This window comes from Oncorhynchus mykiss, chromosome 26 (assembly GCF_013265735.2).
Source record: "Oncorhynchus mykiss isolate Arlee chromosome 26, USDA_OmykA_1.1, whole genome shotgun sequence".
Classification (NCBI taxonomy): Eukaryota; Metazoa; Chordata; class Actinopteri; order Salmoniformes; family Salmonidae; genus Oncorhynchus; species Oncorhynchus mykiss.
Window position 1 is genome coordinate 16,681,791 of NC_048590.1, and position 22,198 is coordinate 16,703,988.

The following is a 22,198-nucleotide window of genomic DNA, read 5'->3' on the forward strand; positions in this document are numbered from 1 at the left end:
AGAATGCCAAGTGTGTGCAAAGCTGTAATCAAGGCAAAGTGTGGCTACTTTGAAGAATCTCAAATATAAAATATATTTTAACACTTCTTTGTTGTTGTTGCTTACTACACGATTCCAAATGTGTTATTTTATAGTTTTGATGTCTTCACTATTATTCTTCAATGTAGAAAAGGGTCAAAATAAAGAAAAACCCTTGAATGATAGGCGTTCCAAAACCTTTGACTGTTAGTGTACATAAATATGTTTGACCCTTTTTTTCACCCTTTTTTTTTTTCACTGCTCGACCAAACATTTTCCAGTCGACTAAATAGTTTCAGCCCTAATGCTAGTAGAACGCTGATTGGCTAGCTCAATGAGGAAATAGCAAGAATTTGAAACGGTCTGTCGGAGATGCAAGTTTGTGGTGTTTATTTTTTTTTTGTTAAGTGTTTTTATCTCCAATTCATGTTTTGCCCACATACAAGTATAGGATGAGTCAACATTATTATTAGTTAGAGAGATTCTCTGGTACTTTCGTATACTTTTTAGCCAGTAGTTCTGAAAGAAATGTTCAGCAACTTCGCACAGCCATTGAAGAGGAGTGGGACTAACATATGCATATCTGTATTCCCAGTCATTTGAAATCCATAGATTAGGGTTTAATTCAGTTATTTCAATTGAACTGTAATCCTTTAAATTGTTGCATGTTGCGTACATTGTTTCCCACCATATTTACATAAATGGATATAGATTTCAGCTGTCTCATATGTACAGAAAATATTTATACCCCATGACTTATTCTATATTTTGTTGAGTTACAGCCTGAATTCAGAATTGATTAAATCGATTTCTGTCTTGCCCATCTACACACAATAACCCATATGAGAAAGTGAAAACGTATTTTTTAGGAATGTTTGCAAATGTATTTAAAAAATGAAATATCTCATTTACATAAGAATTCACAACGCGAGTCGATTCATAGAATCACCTTTTGGCAGCGATTACAGCTGTGAGTCTTTCTGGGTAAGTCTATAAGGGCTTTGCACACCTGGATTGTACAATATTTGCACATTTTATTATTTTTTTCCATTCTTCAAGCTCTGTCAAGTTGGTTGTTGACCATTGCTAGACAACCTTTTTCAAGTCTTGCCATAGATTTTCAAGCCAATTTAAGTCAAAACTGTAACTAGGCCACTCAGGAACATTCAATGTCATCTTGGTAAGCAACCAGGGTGTATATTTGGCCTTGTCTTTTAGGTTATTGTCCTGCTGAATGGTGAATTTGTCTCCCAGTGTCTGTTGGAAAGCAGACTGAACCAGGTTTTCCTCTAGGATTTTGCCTGTGTTTAGCTCTATTCTGTTTCTTTTAATCCTAAAAATGTACTAGTCCTTGTCGTTGACATAATATGAAGAGTAGTACTCAGTGATGTGCTGGATTTGCCCCAAACCTAACGTTTTGTATTGAGGACATAGTTTATTTTTTTTCTTAATTTTTGGCAGATTTACTTCAGTCCCTTGCAAACAGGATGCATGTTTTGGAATATTTGTATTCTGTACAGGCTTCCTTCTTTTCACTCTGTTAGTATTGTGGATTAATGGCAATGTTGTTGATTTACCCTCAGATTTTTCTTATCACAGCCAATATACTCTGTAACTGTTCTAAAGTCACCATTGGCCTCATTGTGAAATCCCTGAGCGGTTTCCTTCCTTTCCGGCAACTGAATTAGGAAGGACGCCTGTATCTTTGTAGTTACTAGATGTACTGATACACCATCCACAGCGTAATTCATAGCTTCACAATGCTCAAAGGGATATTCAATGTCTGCTTTTTATTTTTATTTTACTCATCTAGCAGTAGGTGCCCTTTGCGAGGCGTTGTAAAACCTCCCTGGTCTTTGTGTTTGAATCTGTGTTTGAAATTCACTGCTCAACTGAGGGACCTTACAGATAGGTGTGGGGTACAGAGATGAGGTAGTCATTCAAAAATCATGTTTAAAGCTATTATTGCACTCACAGTGAGTCTAACTTTTTAAGCACGTTTTTACTCAACTTATTTAGGCTTGCCATAACAAAGGGGTGGAATACGTATTGAATTTGTAAAAAATCTCTTAAAACATAATTCCGCTTTGACTTTATGAGGTATTTTGTGTAGGCCAGTGACAATCTCAATTTAATAAATTTTAAATTCAGGCTGTAACACAACAAAATGTGGAAAAAGTCAAGGGGTGTGAATACTTTCTGAAGGCACTGTATAAAAATGAAGGCATGGCACATTGCACAAGCCCTGTGGTTTTAAAATGGCTGTGTTCCGATGTGAATCTGCGCATGTTTAGTGCGCCGCCATTAGGTAAAAGATCAACAACAACAAAAATAACTTTTTTTGTCCTTTTGAACAGTAATTGGCTTCTAAATCTCTTGTCTCTTAATTAAAACACAAACAAAACCATTTTTACATCTTAGTTTTGGGCTTTGTAGTAATCCTATTGTTTCTGACACCTTTATCAGAATCTCACTGTTCTTCCCTTTCTAAATGTACTAGGCAGGTGTTTATAATTTCTACAGTTTTGAAACTGAAATGTACTTTGAGGTTAGTATAGAATATTGGGGCTCTTGCTTTGTTTCTAGAACAAGGCTAATCCCTGCTGGATTGATTGCTCCCGCCCAGTTGACTGAGTGTCTCATGCTGATGCCTCATCCACTTCTGAAGGGTCTTTCCAGATTCGCTGGCTGTGCTCTCCTGAGCTAATTATCCACCAGTGGTACCTTTTGGGGTAACTAAAGGACATATACACACACACAAACACACACACACACACACACAGCAGTGTAGGTCTGTCATACGAGGATATACACAGCCACAGAATCTAGCCTTTTTATTGGTTAGTTTGCCTCTAACAGTCACCATTGTTAGTTCTTTAAAATATATGTGTGTGTGTGTGTATTATGTATGTACAGTTGAAGTCAGACGTTTACATACACCTTAGCCATAAACTGAGTCTAAATGTATTTCACAATTCCTGACATTTAATCCTAGTAAAAATTCCCTGGCTAGGTCAGTTAGTATCACCACTTTATTTTAAGAATGTGAAATGTCAGAATAATAGTAGAGATTTATTTCAGCTTTTATTTCATTCATCACATTCCCAGTGGGTCAGAAGTTTACATACACTCAATTAGTATTTGGTAGCATTGCCTTTACATTGTTTAACTTGGGTCAAACATTTTGGGTAGCCTTCCACAAGCTTCTCACAATAAGTTTGGTGAATTCTGGCTCATTCCTCCTGACAGAGCTGGTGTAACTGAGTCAGAATTGTAGGTCTCCTTGCTCGCACATGCTTTTTCAGTTCTGCCCACAAATTTTCTATGGGATTGAGGTCAGGGATTTGTGATGGCCACTCCAATACCTTGACTTTGTTGTCCTTAAGCCATTTTGCCACTACTTTGGAAGTATGCTTGGGGTCATTGTCCATTTGGAAGACCCATTTGCGACCAAGCTTTAACTTCCTGACTGATGTCTTGATGTTGTTTCAATATATCCACATAAATTTCCTCCCTCATGATGCCATCTATTTTGTGAAGTGCACCAGTCCCTCCTGCAGCAAAGCACCCCCACTACATGATGCTGCCACCCCCGTGCTTCACGGTTGGGATGGTGTTCTTCGGCTTGCAAGCCTCCCTCTTTTTCCTCCAAACATAACAATGGTCATTATGGCCAAACAGTTCTATTTTTGTTTCATCAGACCAGAGGACATTTCTGCAAAAAGTACAATCTTTGTCCCCATGTGCAGTTGCAGACTGTAGTCTGGCTTTTTTATGGCGGTTTTGGAGCAGTGGCTTCTTCCTTGCTGAGTGGCCTTTCAGCTTATGTCGATATAGGACTCGTTTTACTGTGGATATAGATCATTTTGTACCCGTTTCCTCCAGCAACTTCACAAGATCCTTTGCTGTTGTTCCGGGATTGATTTGCACTTTTCACACCAAAGTACCTTCATCTCTAGGAGACAGAACGCGTCTCCTTCCTGAGCTGTATGACGGCTGCGTGGTCCCATGGTGTTTATAGGTACCATGGTGTTTATACTTGCGTACTATTGTTTGTACAGATGAATGTGGTACCCGCAGGCGTTTGGAAATTGCTCCCAAGGATGAACCAGACTTGTGGAGGTCTACAATCTATTTGGTCTTGGCTGATTTTTTTTTTCTTCTTTTTTCTTCCCATGAGGTCAAGCAAACAGGCACTGAGTTTGAAGGTAGGCCTTGAAATACATCCACAGGTACTCCTTCAATTGACTCAAATTATGTCAATTAGCCTATCAGAAGCTTCTGACGCCATGACATCATTTTCTGGAATGTTCCAAGCGGTTTAAAGGCACAGTCAACTTAGTGTATGTAAACTTCTGACCCACTGGAATTGTGATACAGTGAATTATAAGTGAAATAATCAGTCTATAAGCAATTGTTGGAAAAATTACTTGTGTCATTCACAAAGTAGATGTCCTAACCGACTTGCCAAAGCTATAGTTATATATATATATACACACACAAATAATATACACTTTGAGAATTGTTGTACATACTCTATCTGGTTTTAGTAATTTAAGTTTACAATGAAAGCACTTTTCAATCTCGGCAATTATCATTATTATTTACATTTAGGCCCAATGATTTAAATGGTAGAATAAAAAATAAAAAAATATTCCCAACAATATCAGAATTACTTTAATGTTATCTGCACAGACCTGGGATGACTATATTTTAAATAAAACATTTGAAAAAAGTATTTATTTTGTTGTTGAATTTGACCCCTTTTTCTTCCCAATTTTGTGGTATCCAATTGTTAGTAACTACTGTCTTGTCTCATCGCTACAACTCTTGTACAGGCTCGGGAGAGACGAAGGTCGAGAGTCATGCGTACTCCGAAACACAACCCAACCAAGCCGCACTGCTTCTTAACACAGCGCGCATCCAACCCGGAAGCCAGCCGCACCAATGTGTCAGAGGAAACACCGTTTACCTAGCGACCTGGTCAGCGCGCACAGCGCCTGGCCCACCACAGGAGTCGCTCGTGCTCGATGAGATGACGATATCCCTACCGGCCAAACCCTCCCTAACCCGGACGACGCTAGTCCAAATGTGCGTCGCTCCATGGACCTCCTGGTCGCGGCCGGCTGCGACAGAGCCTGGGCTCGAACCCAGTCTCTGGTGGCACTGCTAGCACTGCGATGCAGTGCCTTAGACAACCCGGGAGGTGTGTATTGGTTTTAAGAAAGGCATGGATGTTTATGGTTAGGTACATGTTGGAGCAACGACAGTCCTTTTTCGCGAATGCTCACCGCATCGATTATATGCAACGCAGGACACGCTAGATAAACTAGTAATATCATCAACCATGTGTAGTTAACTAGTGATTATGATTTATTTATTGATTAATTGTTTTTTATAAGGTAAGTTTAATGCTAGCTAGCAACTTACCTTGGCTTCTTACTGCATTTGTGTAACAGGCAGGCTCCTCGTGGAGTGCAATGTAAAGCAGGTGGTTAAGAGCGTTGGACTAGGTAACCAACCGTAAGGTTGCAAGATTGTATCCCCGAGCTGACAAGGTAAAAATCTGTTGTTCTGCCCCTGAACAAGGCAGTTAACCCACCGTTCCTAGGCTGTCATTGAAAATAAGAATGTGTTCTTAACAGTTAAATAAAGGTGTAAAAAAAAACGGCCAAATCGGTGTCCAAAAATACAGATTTCCGATTGTTATGAAAACTTGAAATCGGCCCTAATTAATCGGCCATTCCGATTAATAGGTCAACCTCTACTGAGTATATCAAACATTTGGAACACCTTCCTAATATTGAGTTGCTTCCCCTCCCCTTTTGCCCTCAGAACAGACTAATTTAATACATGATAATACATTCTTCTTTTTTAAACAATGGCAATGCTAGCTATTCTCTCTTGGAATTTGAAAGGCCTGAACTATCCCATTAAATGTTCCAGCTGTCTTGATATCCTAGCAAGAAACCATGTTGATATAGCAATGCTCCAAGAAACACACCTGGTTCAAAAGGAGAACCATTTGTACAAACTGTCTGCTTTTTCCATCAGCCCCAAACAAAACTAAAGGTGTAATCATAATGATGCATGAAGGCTAACTAACGAAAACGTTGGTTACAAAAAAGAGACAACTGATCATAGATTCTTAAGATATTTGCCCGGGGTCGACATATTACCAATGGTAATTGTCCGCACTGCTGAGGTGGGGTGGGAACTCTCTTTTCTGTAGAGTCTGTGAAACTGCATGCCACACGCTACCTCAAATGAGTCATTTTTAACAGACGTGTTCAAGTTGTCATAGCAGTATTAGCTAGACGAGCTTGAATTACAAAAAGTGGTTAAACAAGTAAGCCTTGTGTGGTTAGCTGCTTTTTCAATTTACCGTCAGTTTTAGGCAATAGATTTCCATTCAAAACATTTACAGTTACCCTTGCTACTTTAGCCTTGTTCACACTGCAGGCCTTAATGCTCAAATCAGTTTTGTTCTTCAAATCCGTTTTGGAATGCTGACTGTTCAAACAGTAAGTTACAAGTGATCAAATTGCATTTGTGTGTATTCAGACCTCAGTCATTTGCTGACGTGGCTATGCTAGTTGTCATAGTAACGACGGGTGTGTGCGCAGTGTTGTAGGTTGATTGGTGGTGGTGCTTGTGCTTCCTATCACGCAGAAGTGATGTCGCAAGCTAAGCTAACTTTCAAAACGAGTCCTTTTTGGCTAACCACATCACCCAACTACCTAGCTAGGTAGCTGTTCAGCTTTCTAGCACATGCACAATTTTTTTTTGTAAACAATTAACAAGCAGGTTAGCTACCACATGTTCTTGTCAAACTGTCAACAGAGTCGCTAGAAAGCAACAAAATATGCCAAATAACGATCTAAAAATACACTTGAGGGCAAATAAATCGCATGGCCAGGAATCAGATTTGTATGTGGCTTGAAATATCCCATTCCATGTGCTTTTTGGCTGTTCAGACTGCAAGAAAAATAAAATATTTCAGTTGGATGTGCCAGAAAATAGTTTGAGAGTCACTTCAAACTGCCAGTGTGAACAAGGCTTTAGTGAACGAATAAAGCTGAAAACCATAACCGTAACATACTACATTTTCTTGTTTTTGCAGGTTTCCCCAGTTGTTTTTTCTCAGATGTCCACAATGACAACTAAGGTCCTGCATGCTCCACCCACACCTAGCCCTTCCTCTTCGTGATTGAACAGCTGCTGACTGACCAGAGAGGTGCAAAATGTCTGTGTTGCCATGACTTAAAGACATCAATCAAAGATGGAGAAAAAGAAAATGTGCCCCCGTCTACTGGACTACCTGGTGGTGGTGGGAGCCAGGTGAGGACTTCATAGGGTTGGTTGGGAAATAACAGTCCAATCCTAAACTGATCCCTACTACCTCACATTATATCGTTAGGCCTTTGTTTTTTAAATTCAAGACTGTTTCTGATGCCCATTCTCCTTCCATCCTACCTTCCAGGCAGCCCAGCACTGACAGCGGGTCCCAGACCCCCCAGCTCCTCCGCCGTTACCCGCTGGAGGACCACCCAGACTTCCCTCTGTCCCCGGACGTGGTCTTCTTCTGTCAGCCTGAGGGATGCCAGAGCATCCGGCAGCGCCGGGTCAGCCTGCGAGATGACGCCTCCTTCGTCTTCGCACTCACTGACAAAGACTCGGGCATCACGCGCTATGGTATCTGCGTCAACTTCTACCGCTCCTTCCAGCGAGGGGGGCACCGCCGCGACAAGGCGGGTAGCAGTGGAACGGCGGCACAGACAGTGGAAGCGACCAGCGAGGGTTCGGATGGCAGCGGTGGCTGCCCCACTGCCTCCACGTTGCCGACGCCTGCCAGCGCCGACACAACAACCACACCTGTGCCAGGCACGGAGCCGGGACCACCCAGTGGCGAGCCAAATGCCGGCAGGTCCCCTCGGCATAAACGCAGCACTGCCAAGATGGTCAGTCGGAACCGCGACAGCACGCTGACCTCGCTGTGCATGATCAGCCACTACCCCTTTTTCTCCACCTTTAGGGAGTGCCTGTACATCCTCAAGAGAATGGTGGACTGCTGCAGCCACAGGTTGACCCAGCGCGCCGGCCTGCCCCGCGCAACTCAGAGGTGAGACCTATGCATAGTGCCAGGCTTATCAAACGATGGAGCCCCCTGGTTTCCATTTCTTTCAGGAGATTTAGTTTAGTAAATTCACAACGTTGCTAAAACTATCCTAAAACTACACCGGCCAGAACACTTCCAACCGCAGTACTAACCCCACTCATGATATTTTAATGGACGAGATGGAATTGCCCCACTCATTATATCTTAAAACAACACTGTGGTCTGAAATACCGACGGAATCAATTCTTGGAGGTGAAATGGACACTGGACAGTGAGAACCTTGTGGGTAGTGTCATCAGTGAGTCAGCAGGGCCTTATCCCCTATTGTGGGGTCTCCTAACAAATGCTGCAGGAAATGCGTGGTTCCCCTGCTCTCGAAAGACACACACACACACACACACACACACACACACACACCGGCACGGCCTATCATGCTGCTGTCAGCTGGTGTTCATGCAAGGCAATTGATGAAGATCCGTGACCATTGTGTGCATTCATCTTTACGCACACAGGGTATTGAGACATTACCATTTATTATTTATTCAATAATGTTTATTATTTAACGAGTTAACGAGTTCTATTATGTTTTCTTAGAGGTATATTGAAAATAATTATTTGAATAATTTTAACTTATTACAGTAACTTATTTATTTGCTTCAATTGGAAGTTTTCCTCCCTCAAAAACCAATCCTCTCCTTTCCTCTGTAACGATCAACACCACAATGGATCCATATATTGTCTGCCCAGACAATAGTAACAATTGTCCCTCTAGTAACAATTGTCGCTCAGCTCCAGGAAAAGCACAGCATAGCCAATTCCTGTGTGTAGTAGTAGTAGCAGATGTCGGTAAACTATAGTACCCTATCAGAAGCAGAGGGGTGTAAAGCACAGATAGAGCTGTAAAGATGCTTCTGCTTCGGGTTAATGAAGACCTCGCTCACTGTCGTGACATTTTCCCTGGTCTGTGTATAGCGCGGTGACGAAGACCGAGAGAGAGACCCAAGGATCGTGCTCAGGGATAAAAAAAATGTTCAATGAATTGGTAGCACTTGTGCTCCTAACTTTCAAAAAGTTAGGAGCACCACATATATCTTAAAGTACCAGAAAAATAGATTTATAAATTGATTTAGATATAGTCTGCATTGGGCCTATATGAATCCTACTTACTTTTGAAGCACAGCTCCTGAAAAATATATAACTTTTTCTTTCTTTCTGTGCAACCAAATGTTTGCATATACTGGTCAAGTTTACCAGGTTGTTAGTAGCGCCGCACGATAATATGGGTGAAGAAAATATATATATATTGTAATTATTGTAATTTGACTTGCGATATAGATCAAAACACTTGGGTGAACTGTTGGAATCATATAAATACTATTCAAAATTCTACGGTTGGTGTTGTTTGGCATGACAACAAACTAAAAAGCCAGCTAGGAGTTATGACAGGGTGGGAACCAACATGTTGGTCAGTGTTTCCCAGGGGACCCTAATCACATTTAAATAGATGCTGCATTTGGACAAAGATTTTAGAATAGGCTGTCTGATTCAGAACATGGCGTTGGACAAACAACATGCTGATCTACACCACCACCTGTATGAAAGCTAATGTTTGCTTTGCCCAAGCTTGAGCTTTTAGCTAAATGGCATTTTAGCCAGCTAGTTAGCGATCAGCATTATTTTAGGCATATGCCAGCTTCCATAGACTAACTTGGGTTTTGCAGAGAGCAAGATACACAAAGTAATAGTATAATAGGGAAGACCTGTAGAGTTATATTTAGAAACTGCCTGGAAAGCGCCATCGTTCTTGTTTTGGAAGAATATGTGGAGTGTATGAATTGACACGGCTGTGGAGGAACCAAAGACCGTAACTCTGTGGAGGAACTGTGTGCTCTCTGCTTGATTAACAGGGACCGGGGCTTGGTGTGTGTGTGTGTGTGGTTCGGGAACTGGCAGGAAGCAGTCTTATTCGAGCATTGTAAAGAAGTGTTGCGGTGAATTACTAAGACATTTATTTATTTGTTATTTTATTTTAGTCGCGCTGGTGCTCCCAAAATAAAACCCCAGGTCGTACAGCAAAATATTTAGTCGTATATATGCGTCCAAATTGCTCACACTTTAGAGCCCTAGCCGTGCTGCCTTACATAACACTGTGAGGGTCTGCTGCTGCGGCGCACGCACACACATATACACACAGGCGCACAGACAAACACGCGCACACAGTCACACTTACACACTCCCAACAGTCTATGACATACACACACACACAGCGCTCGCCTGACAGATTGAGGGCTCTGACTGCCTTCAGGGAGCAGCTGCCGTGGGCGGCGGCCCAGGGCGAGCTCTGACGAGCTACTGATTAATCTCCCTCCCTAGCCAACAGACGCCAGGCAATCGCAAAGGGGGTTTTAATGCCGCCACGTTGTGTGTACAGGTGTGTACGTTCAGAGTGGAGGACTGTCGACATATCGGCGGCTCGTATCTGTGTCTTGTTTGCTCATTACACAATGACAACGTACAGTAGAATGCAGAGGGAAGGGTGTTTTGTCTCTGTAAATGCAGTTATAAGGCTTTGATGTAGCACTCGCTTAATATTAGAATAATGTATGTGTACAGGTGTTGCAGGAGCAGCAGTAAGGTTTGTTTGGGTGGATTATCTCGCAGGATATGCTTGCTTTTATCACCTGTTGAGAAGTATGATTTGTTGACTGTCTCCTGTCAGGGACACCATTTCCCTCTGCATGTCACAGAGGCCTCTACATGTGTATCTAAACTGTCAGTTTGTTGACTGACTTGTCATTCTGCCATCAGGGACACCATGTGGCGCGTGTTCACGGGGGCCCTGTTGGTGGAGGAGAAAGGCAGCCAGCTGCTGGCTGACCTGCGGGAGATCGAGTCCTGGGTCTACCGCCTCCTGCGCTCCCCGGTGCCTGTGGTGGGCCAACGGCGCGTAGATGTGGAGGTGCTGCCCCACGAGATGCAGCCGGCACTCACCTTCGCCCTGCCCGACAACTCTCGCTTCTCCATGGTGGACTTCCCCCTGCACCTGCCCCTGGAGTTGCTGGGTGTGGACGCCTGCCTCATGGTGCTCAGCTGCATCCTACTGGAGCACAAGGTTAGGGGAAAGGGTGGACGTTTTGAATGGAGTTTACCCTGAGAACTGAGTAGTTATTTAGGATGCAAAATGATTTGCAAATCAGTCAGTTGGTGCAGTCGGTGATCAGCGACTCAGGAGAATTTATGTTCTCAAACAACTCTGGGCGCGTTCGACATTTCAGCCAACTTTAAAGGCAAGTCAAGACTGACTTATCTACAAATCACCTTACATCATAAACAGCTACTCAATATTATTTGTAGATCACTCTCGAGCATGCACATTGCCTCCTAGGTGGGTCAGTGCAATGAGTACTGTTGTGTGTGTGTGTGTCCCCGTCCTCAACAGCCAAACAGCAAAAAAAGAAACGTCCTCTCACTGTCAACTGCGTTTATTTTCAGCAAACTTAACATGTGTAAATATTTGTATGAACGTAACAAGATTCAACAACAGACAAACTGAACAAATTCCACAGACGTGATTAACAGAAATGGAACAATGTTTGTCACCAAAGCCCCATATACTACCCACCACTGCGACCTGTATGCTCTCATTGGCTGGTCCTCGCTACATATTTGTTGCCAAACCCACTGGCTCCAGGTCATCTATAAGTCTTTGCTAGGTTAAGCTCCGCCTTATCTCAGCTCACTGGTCACCATAGCAACACTGGTCACGTAGCACGCGCTCCAGCAGGTATATTTCACTGGTCATCCCGAAAGCCAACACCTCCTTTGACCGCCTTTCCTTCCTGTTCTCTGCTGCCAATGACTGGAACGAATTGCAAAAATCACTGAAGTTGGAGACTTATCTCCCTCACTAACTTTAAGCATCAGCTGTCAGAGCAGCTTACCGATCGCTGCAGCTGTACACAGCCCATCTGTAAATAGCCCATCCAACCAACTACCTACCTCATCCCCATATTTGTTTTTGTTTTTCTGCTCTTTTGCACACCAGTATTTCTACTTGCACATCCTCATCTGCACATCTATCACTCCAGTGTTAATTGCTAAATTGTAATTACTTTATCCCACGTGTCATTACTTTATCCCATGTGTTTTTGTCGCACTGTTTTATCTTGGCCAGGTCACAGGCCAGTTGAGAACTAGTTCTCATTTACAATCTGTAAAGTAATGCAGCTTTTGAAGTTTGACCAAGGTCCATCACTAGGTGACTAGAACTGTCAATCAAATCTCGAGCTGCCTGCCTGCTGCCTGCCCACAAACTACTCTCTCCTAAAAAAAGTACTTTACAGTTTGTTAAATACTGTGACTTCCCATTACATTTTAGTAGAAAGAAAACACATTTCCATCTAGGACTCCAAAAATCTGGTATCCTTGGAACGAAGGAGACTGATTAAGTGGCTTACTTTTGAGAATATAAACACTCGCTTCTTTCATAGCTAGCTATCGAGGGACGGAGAGAAGCACAGTATAGGAAGGTCGGCTACCAGGCAGACTGTCAGCAGGAGCAGTGGGAGCAGTGGAACTGGCTTTGAGGTCCAGAGTTGAGTTTCAGGAATATATAGTATACTTCTCTTTACTCCTACGCTAACATCCTGTGTTGTAAACGGCTTTTAAACCCAACTCTCAATCATTCTCGTCGGTTCTTAACCCACCCACTCATACAGTCACTGCTGGAACCCTCCTTGGGTTGAAGTCACCACTGTAATCGTCACGCTCCCTTATTCCGTCCCCACCCGCAGTGACTATGCTCTACCCCCCTTCCCATTTACTGTATGAACAACGTGTCAGGTTAACCTTGAAGGACCTCCTTTCGCTGTTCAAGCTTAAACATGCCACTGTTTGTAGAGTGAAAACAGCAGATTTTGGTCTGTATGTTTTACTGTTGAAACAACCACACAACTAGTCAATGCTACTTCTCTTATTGTGAAGGAATAAAACTCTTTGGAAGAAAAATGAAGATACTTTCTCGGGTGGTAGTCATTGAATTGATATTGTATGGAATAAACAGCAAGTGATCACCTATGGCCAACCAGTCTTCTGAAGTATCAGATAGTTTGTTTTGATTTGTGTCTTCCAGGTGGTCCTCCAGTCGCGGGACTACAATGCCCTAACCATGAGTGTCATGGCGTTTGTAGCCATGATCTACCCCCTGGAGTACATGTTCCCTGTCATTCCCTTACTGCCCACCTGCATGGCCTCCGCTGAACAGGTACGTCAACAAACCAATGACTGCAGCACTGGTAGTTGTAGTACTGTTCGGAGAACAAATAGAGGGCTTTTTAATAGCTGGAACCAGAGGTTGTGGATGGATTTTTTAAAGGGATGCACTTCTACACACGTTTGGGGAAAAAATGAAGGAATTCACACGACGTAATTGATTGCCTTTTGAAAGTTACACTTTTTTTTTATTTGATTCATTTTGCCAATTTTGTCATCCATTGCTTTTTTTTGTCAGGGCATTTGTGATTGTAGATGTTGAAGAAGAGATTAGTCCCTGTATTATGTTTGAATCCATGCCTAGTGGAGTTCTAGCCCACTAGCTTTAGTCTATGGTGTGAGGCTCCTCCTATTGGAGCTATTCTTGCTTGTGTGCTGGTTTGATTTTTGTCTGATCGTGACGTCATACAATGTCCTTTCTCTCTCCTTTTGTAGCTTCTCCTCGCCCCCACCCCTTACATCATAGGTGTGCCTGCCAGCTTCTTCCTCTACAAATCAGATTTCAAAATGCCCGACGATGTGTGGCTCGTGGACCTGGACTGTAACAAGGTAAATGCTCCAAAATGGAGGTGCGCTTCAGTGTCCCCGCAAACGGTCTCTGCAGATCTTTGCTATTCTTTGGCAGATCTTTGCTATTCTTTGTCAGACTTATGCGGTTCCTTCGCAGATCTATGCTGTTCCTTCACAGATCTATGTCATTCCATCGCAGATCTATGCTGTTCCCTACTCCATTTGAGTTCCATACAGCATTATCTCTGATTGGGAGACAAGATTCTAGACACTTGCTTGAGATGTCTTTATTTTCACTGCTAAATCCCTTTTGGGGTTCAGTTCTCTCATTGTGACAGATATTGTGTTCGGCTAGATGTCGACTTGATGCAGGAGGGAAAAGCCTTGCTCCTGTCATCCTCATTTCAGATCTGTGCAGAAACTGACTTCAACATAAAAGTCCTCCCTCTCTGTGAGACAGAGAGAGCATCAGTGTTTTCAGTGCTAAAACACCCACCCACATCCCAGTCTGTCTTTCTAGGGGCAAATTCCTTCCCTTTCGTCTACTATTTAGATGTATGCTTTCATCATTTGAAGGGGTATTTGTGTACTCTTGTACGTGTGTAGTGTATATTTATTTTTTTTCGAACATTTGACAGTTTGAGCATGCTTTGTTGCTCCACAGGTCAAAGCACCCACCAATGCAGAGCACCTACCCCCTCTTCCTGAGCCGGAATCCACAGAACTCAAGAAACACCTGAAACAGGTAAATATAGCCTGTCACAACATACCCGATAGCACTATTTTCAGTGGTCGTTCATTAAGCATGTATGTTAGCACTGCCAACCCGTTAACTCTGTTTATTTCTACCTCTTGTATTGCTTTATTACGTAAAAGATAAAAAATAAACTGTGATATTGCCGCATGTGTTATATTAACTATTTGTTTTCAAGTGATCACCTTCTCTTCTTTCAGCTTTAGATATGTTTCAAGAGAGGTTTGATGAATTGCGCCAGGCACATCGGTGTCCTTGTTCTCGTACCGTGTTGTATGCACTAACTATGCATATAGTGTGGGAGCATTGTGGAGTTAAGCATTGTAATGTCCTAACGACAACAAGTGTTTTTTGTTTTCTCGTTTTGTTTTCTTCTGTCTCTCTCTCTCTCTTTTCTTTGCATGCGCTAGCTCTCTAAGGTAAAAAAAGCAGCTACTAGGTCTTACTCCCTTGGACCTCAGTAACAGCTGTAGCAGTAGAACTGACCGACTCCTCTAAGCCCAGAATCTCAAATAACAATACGTTGATGAGAAGCTGGTTCTGATTCACCAAATGCCAATCAAACATTCCACTCTGGTACCACGTCACAGCTTGGCATTGTAACTAAAAACCACCTTGAATTATCAGCGACCGTCTTAGTTCCCCCCCCCCACCCGCCATCTTGACATCAAGCTATCATTAGCACATTTTTGCCATTTAACTATTCCTACCCAACATTGTCATCTAAGTTTTTGAGTTTATTTGATTTGAAAGTGCATATTAAACACAAGATGCTTTATGAAGAGAAGTTACATGAAAAGAACAACAAGACATGAATCCGCCATATGAACAAATGTCACATTTTAAACATTCTAAGGCACGATTCCTCATCGCCCTTTTAAAAAATGCCTCTCAACTCGTCACCAAATGTTATTCAGCGCTTGTTTTTTAACATCCAAACCCAGTAACCCCAATTTGAATCGCCAGTCATACCTCGTCATGTTGAAAATCCCTGCATATCATAGTTTGTTGATATGCTTTGAATCAGAACCAGTGTAGTTACTTGTGTGTGATAGACTTGTCCCTATCCCAGAGTGTGTGCGATTTGATTTAAGATAGACCTGTGTGTTGGCAGAGCCAAAAATCTGTTGCGTTAACAAGCCATTTGATTGAAACGATATGGGTAAAGGTGAGTTTTCATAGGTTCTATTGTTTTAAGGGTTAAAGCTGTCCTCAAAACAGTGACAAACAAGTGGTAGCCGGTAGGTCCTTGCAGTCCCACACAGAAAATGGGTTAGTGTACGCTGAGTGTACAAAACATTAAGGAACACCTTCCTAATATTTGAGTTGCACCCCCTTTTGCCCTCAGAACAGCCTCAATTCATCGGGGCATGGACTCTACAATGAATTAATCGTTCTACAGGGATGCCAGGCAACTCCAATGCTTCCCACAGTTGTTAAGTTGGCTAGATGTCTTTTGGGTGGTGGACCATTCTTGAAAAGCCCAGCAGCTTTGCAGTTCTTGACACACTCAAGCCTGTCTGCCTGGCACCTACTACCATACCCCGTTCAATGGCACTTGCCTTTTTTATCTTGCCATTCACTCTCTGAATAGCACACATACACAATCCATGTCTCAATTGTCTCACGGCTTAAAAAATCAATCTTTAACCCGTCTCCTCCCCTTCATCTACACTGGTTTGATGTGGATTTAACAAGTGACATCAATAATGGATCATAGCTTTCACCTGGTCAGTATATGTCATGGAAAGAGGTGTTTTGTAATGTTTTGTACACCTAGTGTATGTCAGAAACTCACAGGTTAAGAGTTGGGGGGGGTGTATGGACAGTGTAAACAAAAAGCCAAAAGGTTTTTAATTTACAACAATTATTGTCAAGAGATCTGCTCCCTTCTGTGCCTCAGTATCACCTCTCCATCGTTTCCACTGGCTATCCTCCCAGCTGGTAACCATCGATAGACTCTTTAGTCTTCCGTGGCTAACTTGCGTTGGGTGTGGTGTGGTGAATTACTGTTCCTTTTTGGGTGTTGTTTTGTCGCACTCATGTTTGTTTTTGTCTCTGTCATGGTTTGTTCTCTTCCTCTCTTGCACCTCTTCTCTCTCTCTCTCTCTACTTCTCTACAACATTCTCTCTCTCTTGTTCTCTGGCTATGTCCCAATTCTCTAAAACTGCCCCTTTCCTATTCTCCCTTCTTTTGCAACCACTTAGCTGAAAGGGCTGTATGTGGAAGCAACAGGGAGGCATCTCCATCTCCCCACTAGCCCACTTATTGGCTAGTCAAGGTTCCGACGTCGCTTTCAAGCATCCCGTCCTTTCAGCTATTTAGTAGTCAGGATTGAGAGGAGATGAGGAAAGGAATCCATTTAAAGGGAATTGGACCACACAGCCTCCTATCTTGACCCTTTTTTTTTTGTCACGTGTGGTTTCAATTCTGCTCAGCAATTGGTCAGCTCAGCCTTTTCATGTGTTCCTCTTCCTGGCATCTCTCTTGTCCCCCTCCTCCCCTTCCCTTCCCTAGTGTCTGGTTAGGTTGACCGTGATCACCCAAAAGCAGATCTTCTCCTCTGACAATAAGGTTGCTAATTTTTCCTTCTGCGGAATGTGCCCACGCTCCTTGCACGGATATTCTTCCTAACCAAACTTCAATATGTTTTGTTGTTGCTTGTTATTGTTTCCTCCAAGTGTCATACACTATTGTTGAGATGTTGTAACAGACTGGCGGCAAAGAGAGATATTTCGTAAGACCCACCACTGGCTGCTTAGTTTTGGCTTGAGCATGCCTGAATGTATGCACATCTATCTTGTCATCAGTGAGTGTTCTTGTAAGCAAACACAGTGGATATGCAGATTTCTGTTGTAACACATAGGTTGCGTCCAGGACTGAACCTGGCCATCAAACGATCCACTGTGCTAACATCGTGCAAAACCCTGAATGAGTCTTGCCGCAGTCCCAGAGTGCTAGTGAATTCCCTCTGCTGTTACTTCTTCCGCCGACCTTTCCGAAGTGACGCTCCCATTTCAGGCATCTGCAAAAAAACATACACTCTTCAGATTCATTTGCTGGGGAAACGGGCTTCCTCATTTTATCCCACACGCTCACCTGTCAGATAATAACATAATCACATTGTGAGTCCTCCTAGCTTAGTCCTTGTTTTATTAATGATTTATTCTCAAATGAGAACTTACATCATACAGACAAAAACAAAATAAAGCAGCACAATACATAAACAAATAAATGATAAGTTGTAACTCAATTTTATAACATTTCTCAAATTACTCTCTTGCACCGTTTTGAACCTCAAACAGACAGTTCCACACTGGTCCTAGTGAGACCATTCTGTTGCACTACCCTTCAGCTGATGCCTGAGGTGAGGGTGCCCCCTAGTGGGGCTGAGTGACCTCTCATCATCACGACAGTGTGTTGATTAAAACCTTCCTCACCTCTACCCGCTCCAGGCCCTGGCCAGCATGAGTCTCAACACCCAGCCCATTCTGAACCTGGAGAAGTTCCAGGAGGGCCAGGAGTTACCCCTGCTCCCCCCCGGCCAGAACAAGGCGTCGCCCTCCTCCACCGAGTTCAACCCCCTCATCTACGGCAACGACGTGGACTCTGTGGATGTGGCCACCAGGCAAGGCTTGACAAAGTTTCTCTGTCCCTTTTTAAGTAGATCTCATATTATCCATGCAAGGTAATTTGTGAGGTTGGTTCTATTTGAACTTTGACCCTAACAGAATAATCCAGTCAGGACCTAGACACTCCTCCATTTGATTTAGTTCCTGAATATTGTAGATAATAGTTATGAAGGCCTATTTACATATGCACAATTTATGGATTGACCCCTGTTCCTACTTGAAGTTTCTAAAATCTGAAGTCTATATTTCTATTTGTATTTCTTATGGATCCCCATTAGCTGCTGCCAAGGCAGCTAATGGGGGTCCAGCAAAATGAAGTCAGACATACATCATAAAAGCATTACAATACATTCATAACAGATTTCACAACATTGTGTGCCCTCGGGCCTCCACTACCACATATCTATAACACAAAATCAGTGTGTATAGTGCGTATGTTATCGTGAGTTTGTATGCATATGTCTATGTCTATGTTTGTTGATTCACAGTCCCCGCTGTTCCATAAGGTGCATTTTTATCTGTTTTTTAAATCAAATTTTACTGCTGGAGTTACTGCGTGAGTTACTTGATGTGGAATAGAGTTCCATGTAGTCATGGCTCTATGTAGTACTGGTCGTCTCCCATAGTCTGTTCTGGACATTGGGACTGTGAAGAGACCTCTGGTGGCATGTCTTGTGGGGTATGCATGGGCTGTGAGCCAGTAGTTCAAACATTGCATTCAACATGCAAATACAAGTAGTGATGAAGTCAATCTCTCCTCCACTTTGAGCCAGGAGAGATTGACATGCATATTATTATTGTTAGCTCTCTGTGTGCATCCATTGGGCAAGCCGTGCGGCCCTGTTCTGAACCAGCCGTGCTGCCCTGTTCTGAACCAGCCGTGCTGCCCTGTTCTGAACCAGCCCTGCTGCCCTGTTCTGAACCAGCCGTGCTGCCCTGTTCTGAGCCAGTTGCAATTTTCCTAAATCCCTCTTTTTTTTGCACCTGACCACAACTGAACAATAGTTCAGGTGCGACAAAACTAAGGCCTGTAGGACCTGCCTCGTTGATAGTGCTGTTAAGAGTGCAGAGCAGCACTTTATTATATACAGACTTCTCCCCATCCTAGCTACTGTTGTATCAATGTTGTATACACTACCGATCTAATGTTTTAGAACAACTACTCATTCAAGGGTTTTTATTTAGACTATTTTCTACATTGTAGAATAATAGTGAAGATATCAAAACTATGAAATAACTATGAAATAATATGGAATCATGTAGTAACCAAAAAAGTGTTAAACAAATCTGAAGATATTGTGCAACACTGTGTACTACTCCCTTCACAAAACAGCTCAAACTGGCTCTACCTAGAATAGAAAGAGGAGTGGGAGGCCCCGGTGCACAACTGAGCAAGAGGACAAGTACATTAGAATGTCTAGTTTGAGAAACAGACGCCTCACAAGTCCTCAACTGGCAGCTTCATTAAATAGTACCCGCAAAACACCAGTCTCAACGTCAACAGTGAAGAGGCGACTCTGGGATGCTGGCCTTCTAGGCAGAGTTGCAAAGAAAAAGCCATATCTCAGACTGGCCAATAAAAATAAAAGATTTAAGATGGGCAAAAGAACAGACACTGGACAGAGGAAATCTGCCTAGAAGGCCAGCATCCCGGAGTCGCCTCTTCACTGTTGACGTTGAGACTGGTGTTTTGCGGGTACTTTTTAATGATGCTGCCAGTTGAGGACCTGTGAAGCGTCTGTACGCCTATTTAGATATTCCATTTTAAAAAATTGCCGTTTCCAACTACAATAGTCATTTACAATATTAAAAATGTTTGCTGTATTTCTGATCAATTTTATGTTAATTTAATGGACAAAATTGTGCTTTTCTTTCAAAAACAAGGACATTTCTATGTGACCCCAAACTTTTGAACAGTAGTGTGTATTTTGATTTGTTTAACACTTTTGTATTCCATATGTGTTATTTCAAAGTTTTGATGTCTTCATTATTATTCTACAATATAGTAAAAACCCTTAAATGTGTCGATCTATGACCAGTAGTGTAATGTCATGTGAAACAATGTGTTTAATATGAACCTCATATCAAAGACGCATGTCTCTCGCATGTAAACTTGATAAACAATAAAGCTTTTTGAATTGAACTAAATATGACTCATTGAAGCGTTAACACACTCACCTTTCCTTCTTTCTCCAACAGGGTTGCCATGGTGCGGTTCTTCAACTCCCCCAATGTGCTCCAGGGTTTCCAGATGCACACACGTACGCTGCGCCTCTTCCCCCGGCCTGTGGTGGCATTCCAGGCCACGTCCTTCCTGGCCTCGCGGCCCCGACGCTCTGGCTTCGCTGAGAAGCTGTCGCACACCCAGGCCGTGGAGTACTATGGCGAGTGGGCCCTCAACCCCTCCAACCTGGCCTTTCAGAGGATCCACAACAGTAAGTCCCTTACCCTAGCCTACACACCTGCTGTACTGCATATACCATGCACTGACTGACAATTGGTGTATTTGTGTTTAGAGCTGACCCGAACCATACTGTGCTAGCTTGGATATTTATAGTGTGATGTAAAGTGTAGCCCTTTACACTCGTACCCGTATACGAGTTGAAAATTGCAGATTTGTGCAATAATTGTCTAAATTGGAACGTAGTGGCTGTACAGTAACATGTTATATATGAAGTTGGAGCTCTGGCTCTGCGCTTCACAGATGACACGGATGCTACACTACAGGACTGTTTTGCTAGCACAGACTGGAAATGTTCCGGGATTTATCAAATGGCATTGAGGAATACGCTGCCTCAGTCAGACATCAATAAGTGCATCGATGACGTCGTCCTCACAGTGACTGTACGAACATATCCCAACCAGAAGCCATTGATTGTAGGCAACATCCGCATCGAGCTAAAGGCTAGAGCTGCTGCTTTCAAGGAGCGGGAGAACAACCCAGACGCTTATAAGAAATCCCGCTATGCCCTCAGACGAACCATCAAACAAGCGAAGCGTCAATACATGATTAAGATTGAATCCTACTACAACGGCTCTGACGCTTGTCGGATGTGGCAGGGCTTGAAAAATATTACGGACTACAAAGGGAAACCCAGACGCGAGCTTCCCAGTGACGCAAGCCTACCAGATGAGCTAAATGCCTTTTATGCTCGCTTCAAAGCAAGCAACACTGAAGCATTCACGAGAGCACCAGCTGTTCTGGATGACTGTGTGATAACGCTCTCGGTAGCCGATGTGAACAAAACTTTTAAACAGGTCAACATTCACAAAGCCGTTGGGCCAGACGGATTACCAGGGCGTGTACTCAAAGCATGCGCGGACCAACTGTCAAATGTCTTTACTGACATTTTCAACCTCTCCCTGACCCTCCCTCCCTGAGTATGTAATATCTACATGTTTCAAGCAGACCACCATAGTCCCTGTGCCCTGAGAAGCGAAGGTAACCTGCCTAATTGTTTACCTTTGCTTTGAAAGGCTGGTCATGGCTCACTTCAACAGCATCCTCCCGGTTACCCTAGACCCAATCCAATTCGCATACCGCCCCAACAGATCCACAGATGACTCAATCGCACTCCACACTGCTCTTTCTCACCTGGACAAAAGGAACACCTATGTGAGAATGCTGTTCATCTACTACAGTTCAGCGTTCAACACCATAGTGCCCACGAAGCTCATCACTAAGCTAAGGACTAAACCCCTCCCTCTGGATCCTGGACTTCCTGATGGGCCGCCCCCAGGTGGTAAGAGTAGGCAACAATACATCTGCCACGCTGATCCTTAACACCAGGGCCCCTCAGGGGTGTGTACTTAGTCCTGCCCTGTATTCCCTGTTCACCCACGACTGCGTGGCCAAACACAACTCCAACACCATCATTAAGTTTGCTGACGAC

General features: G+C 43.1%; 1 protein-coding gene across 10 annotated transcripts in view; it reads left to right on the forward strand.

Annotated features, from left to right (window-relative positions):
* LOC110506300 (MAP kinase-activating death domain protein) overlaps window positions 1-22,198 on the forward strand; it is an 83,273-nt gene that overhangs the window by 19,665 nt on the left and 41,410 nt on the right. For 7 of the 10 annotated variants that reach the window (XM_021585787.2, XM_021585788.2, XM_021585790.2 and 4 more), the window contains exons 2-9: window positions 7,142-7,359; window positions 7,502-8,140; window positions 10,946-11,249; window positions 13,269-13,400; window positions 13,844-13,957; window positions 14,583-14,663; window positions 18,129-18,301; window positions 20,505-20,740. In XM_021585787.2, coding sequence (XP_021441462.2) covers window positions 7,301-7,359; window positions 7,502-8,140; window positions 10,946-11,249; window positions 13,269-13,400; window positions 13,844-13,957; window positions 14,583-14,663; window positions 18,129-18,301; window positions 20,505-20,740 — 1,738 coding nt within the window. In that variant the 5' untranslated portion in view covers window positions 7,142-7,300. Of the gene's footprint in view, window positions 1-7,141; window positions 7,360-7,501; window positions 8,141-10,945; window positions 11,250-13,268; window positions 13,401-13,843; window positions 13,958-14,582; window positions 14,664-17,190; window positions 17,248-18,128; window positions 18,302-20,504; window positions 20,741-22,198 lie in introns of all 10 variants that reach the window. The other 3 variants (XM_021585775.2, XM_036963256.1, XM_036963257.1) reach the window with 1 other exon arrangement.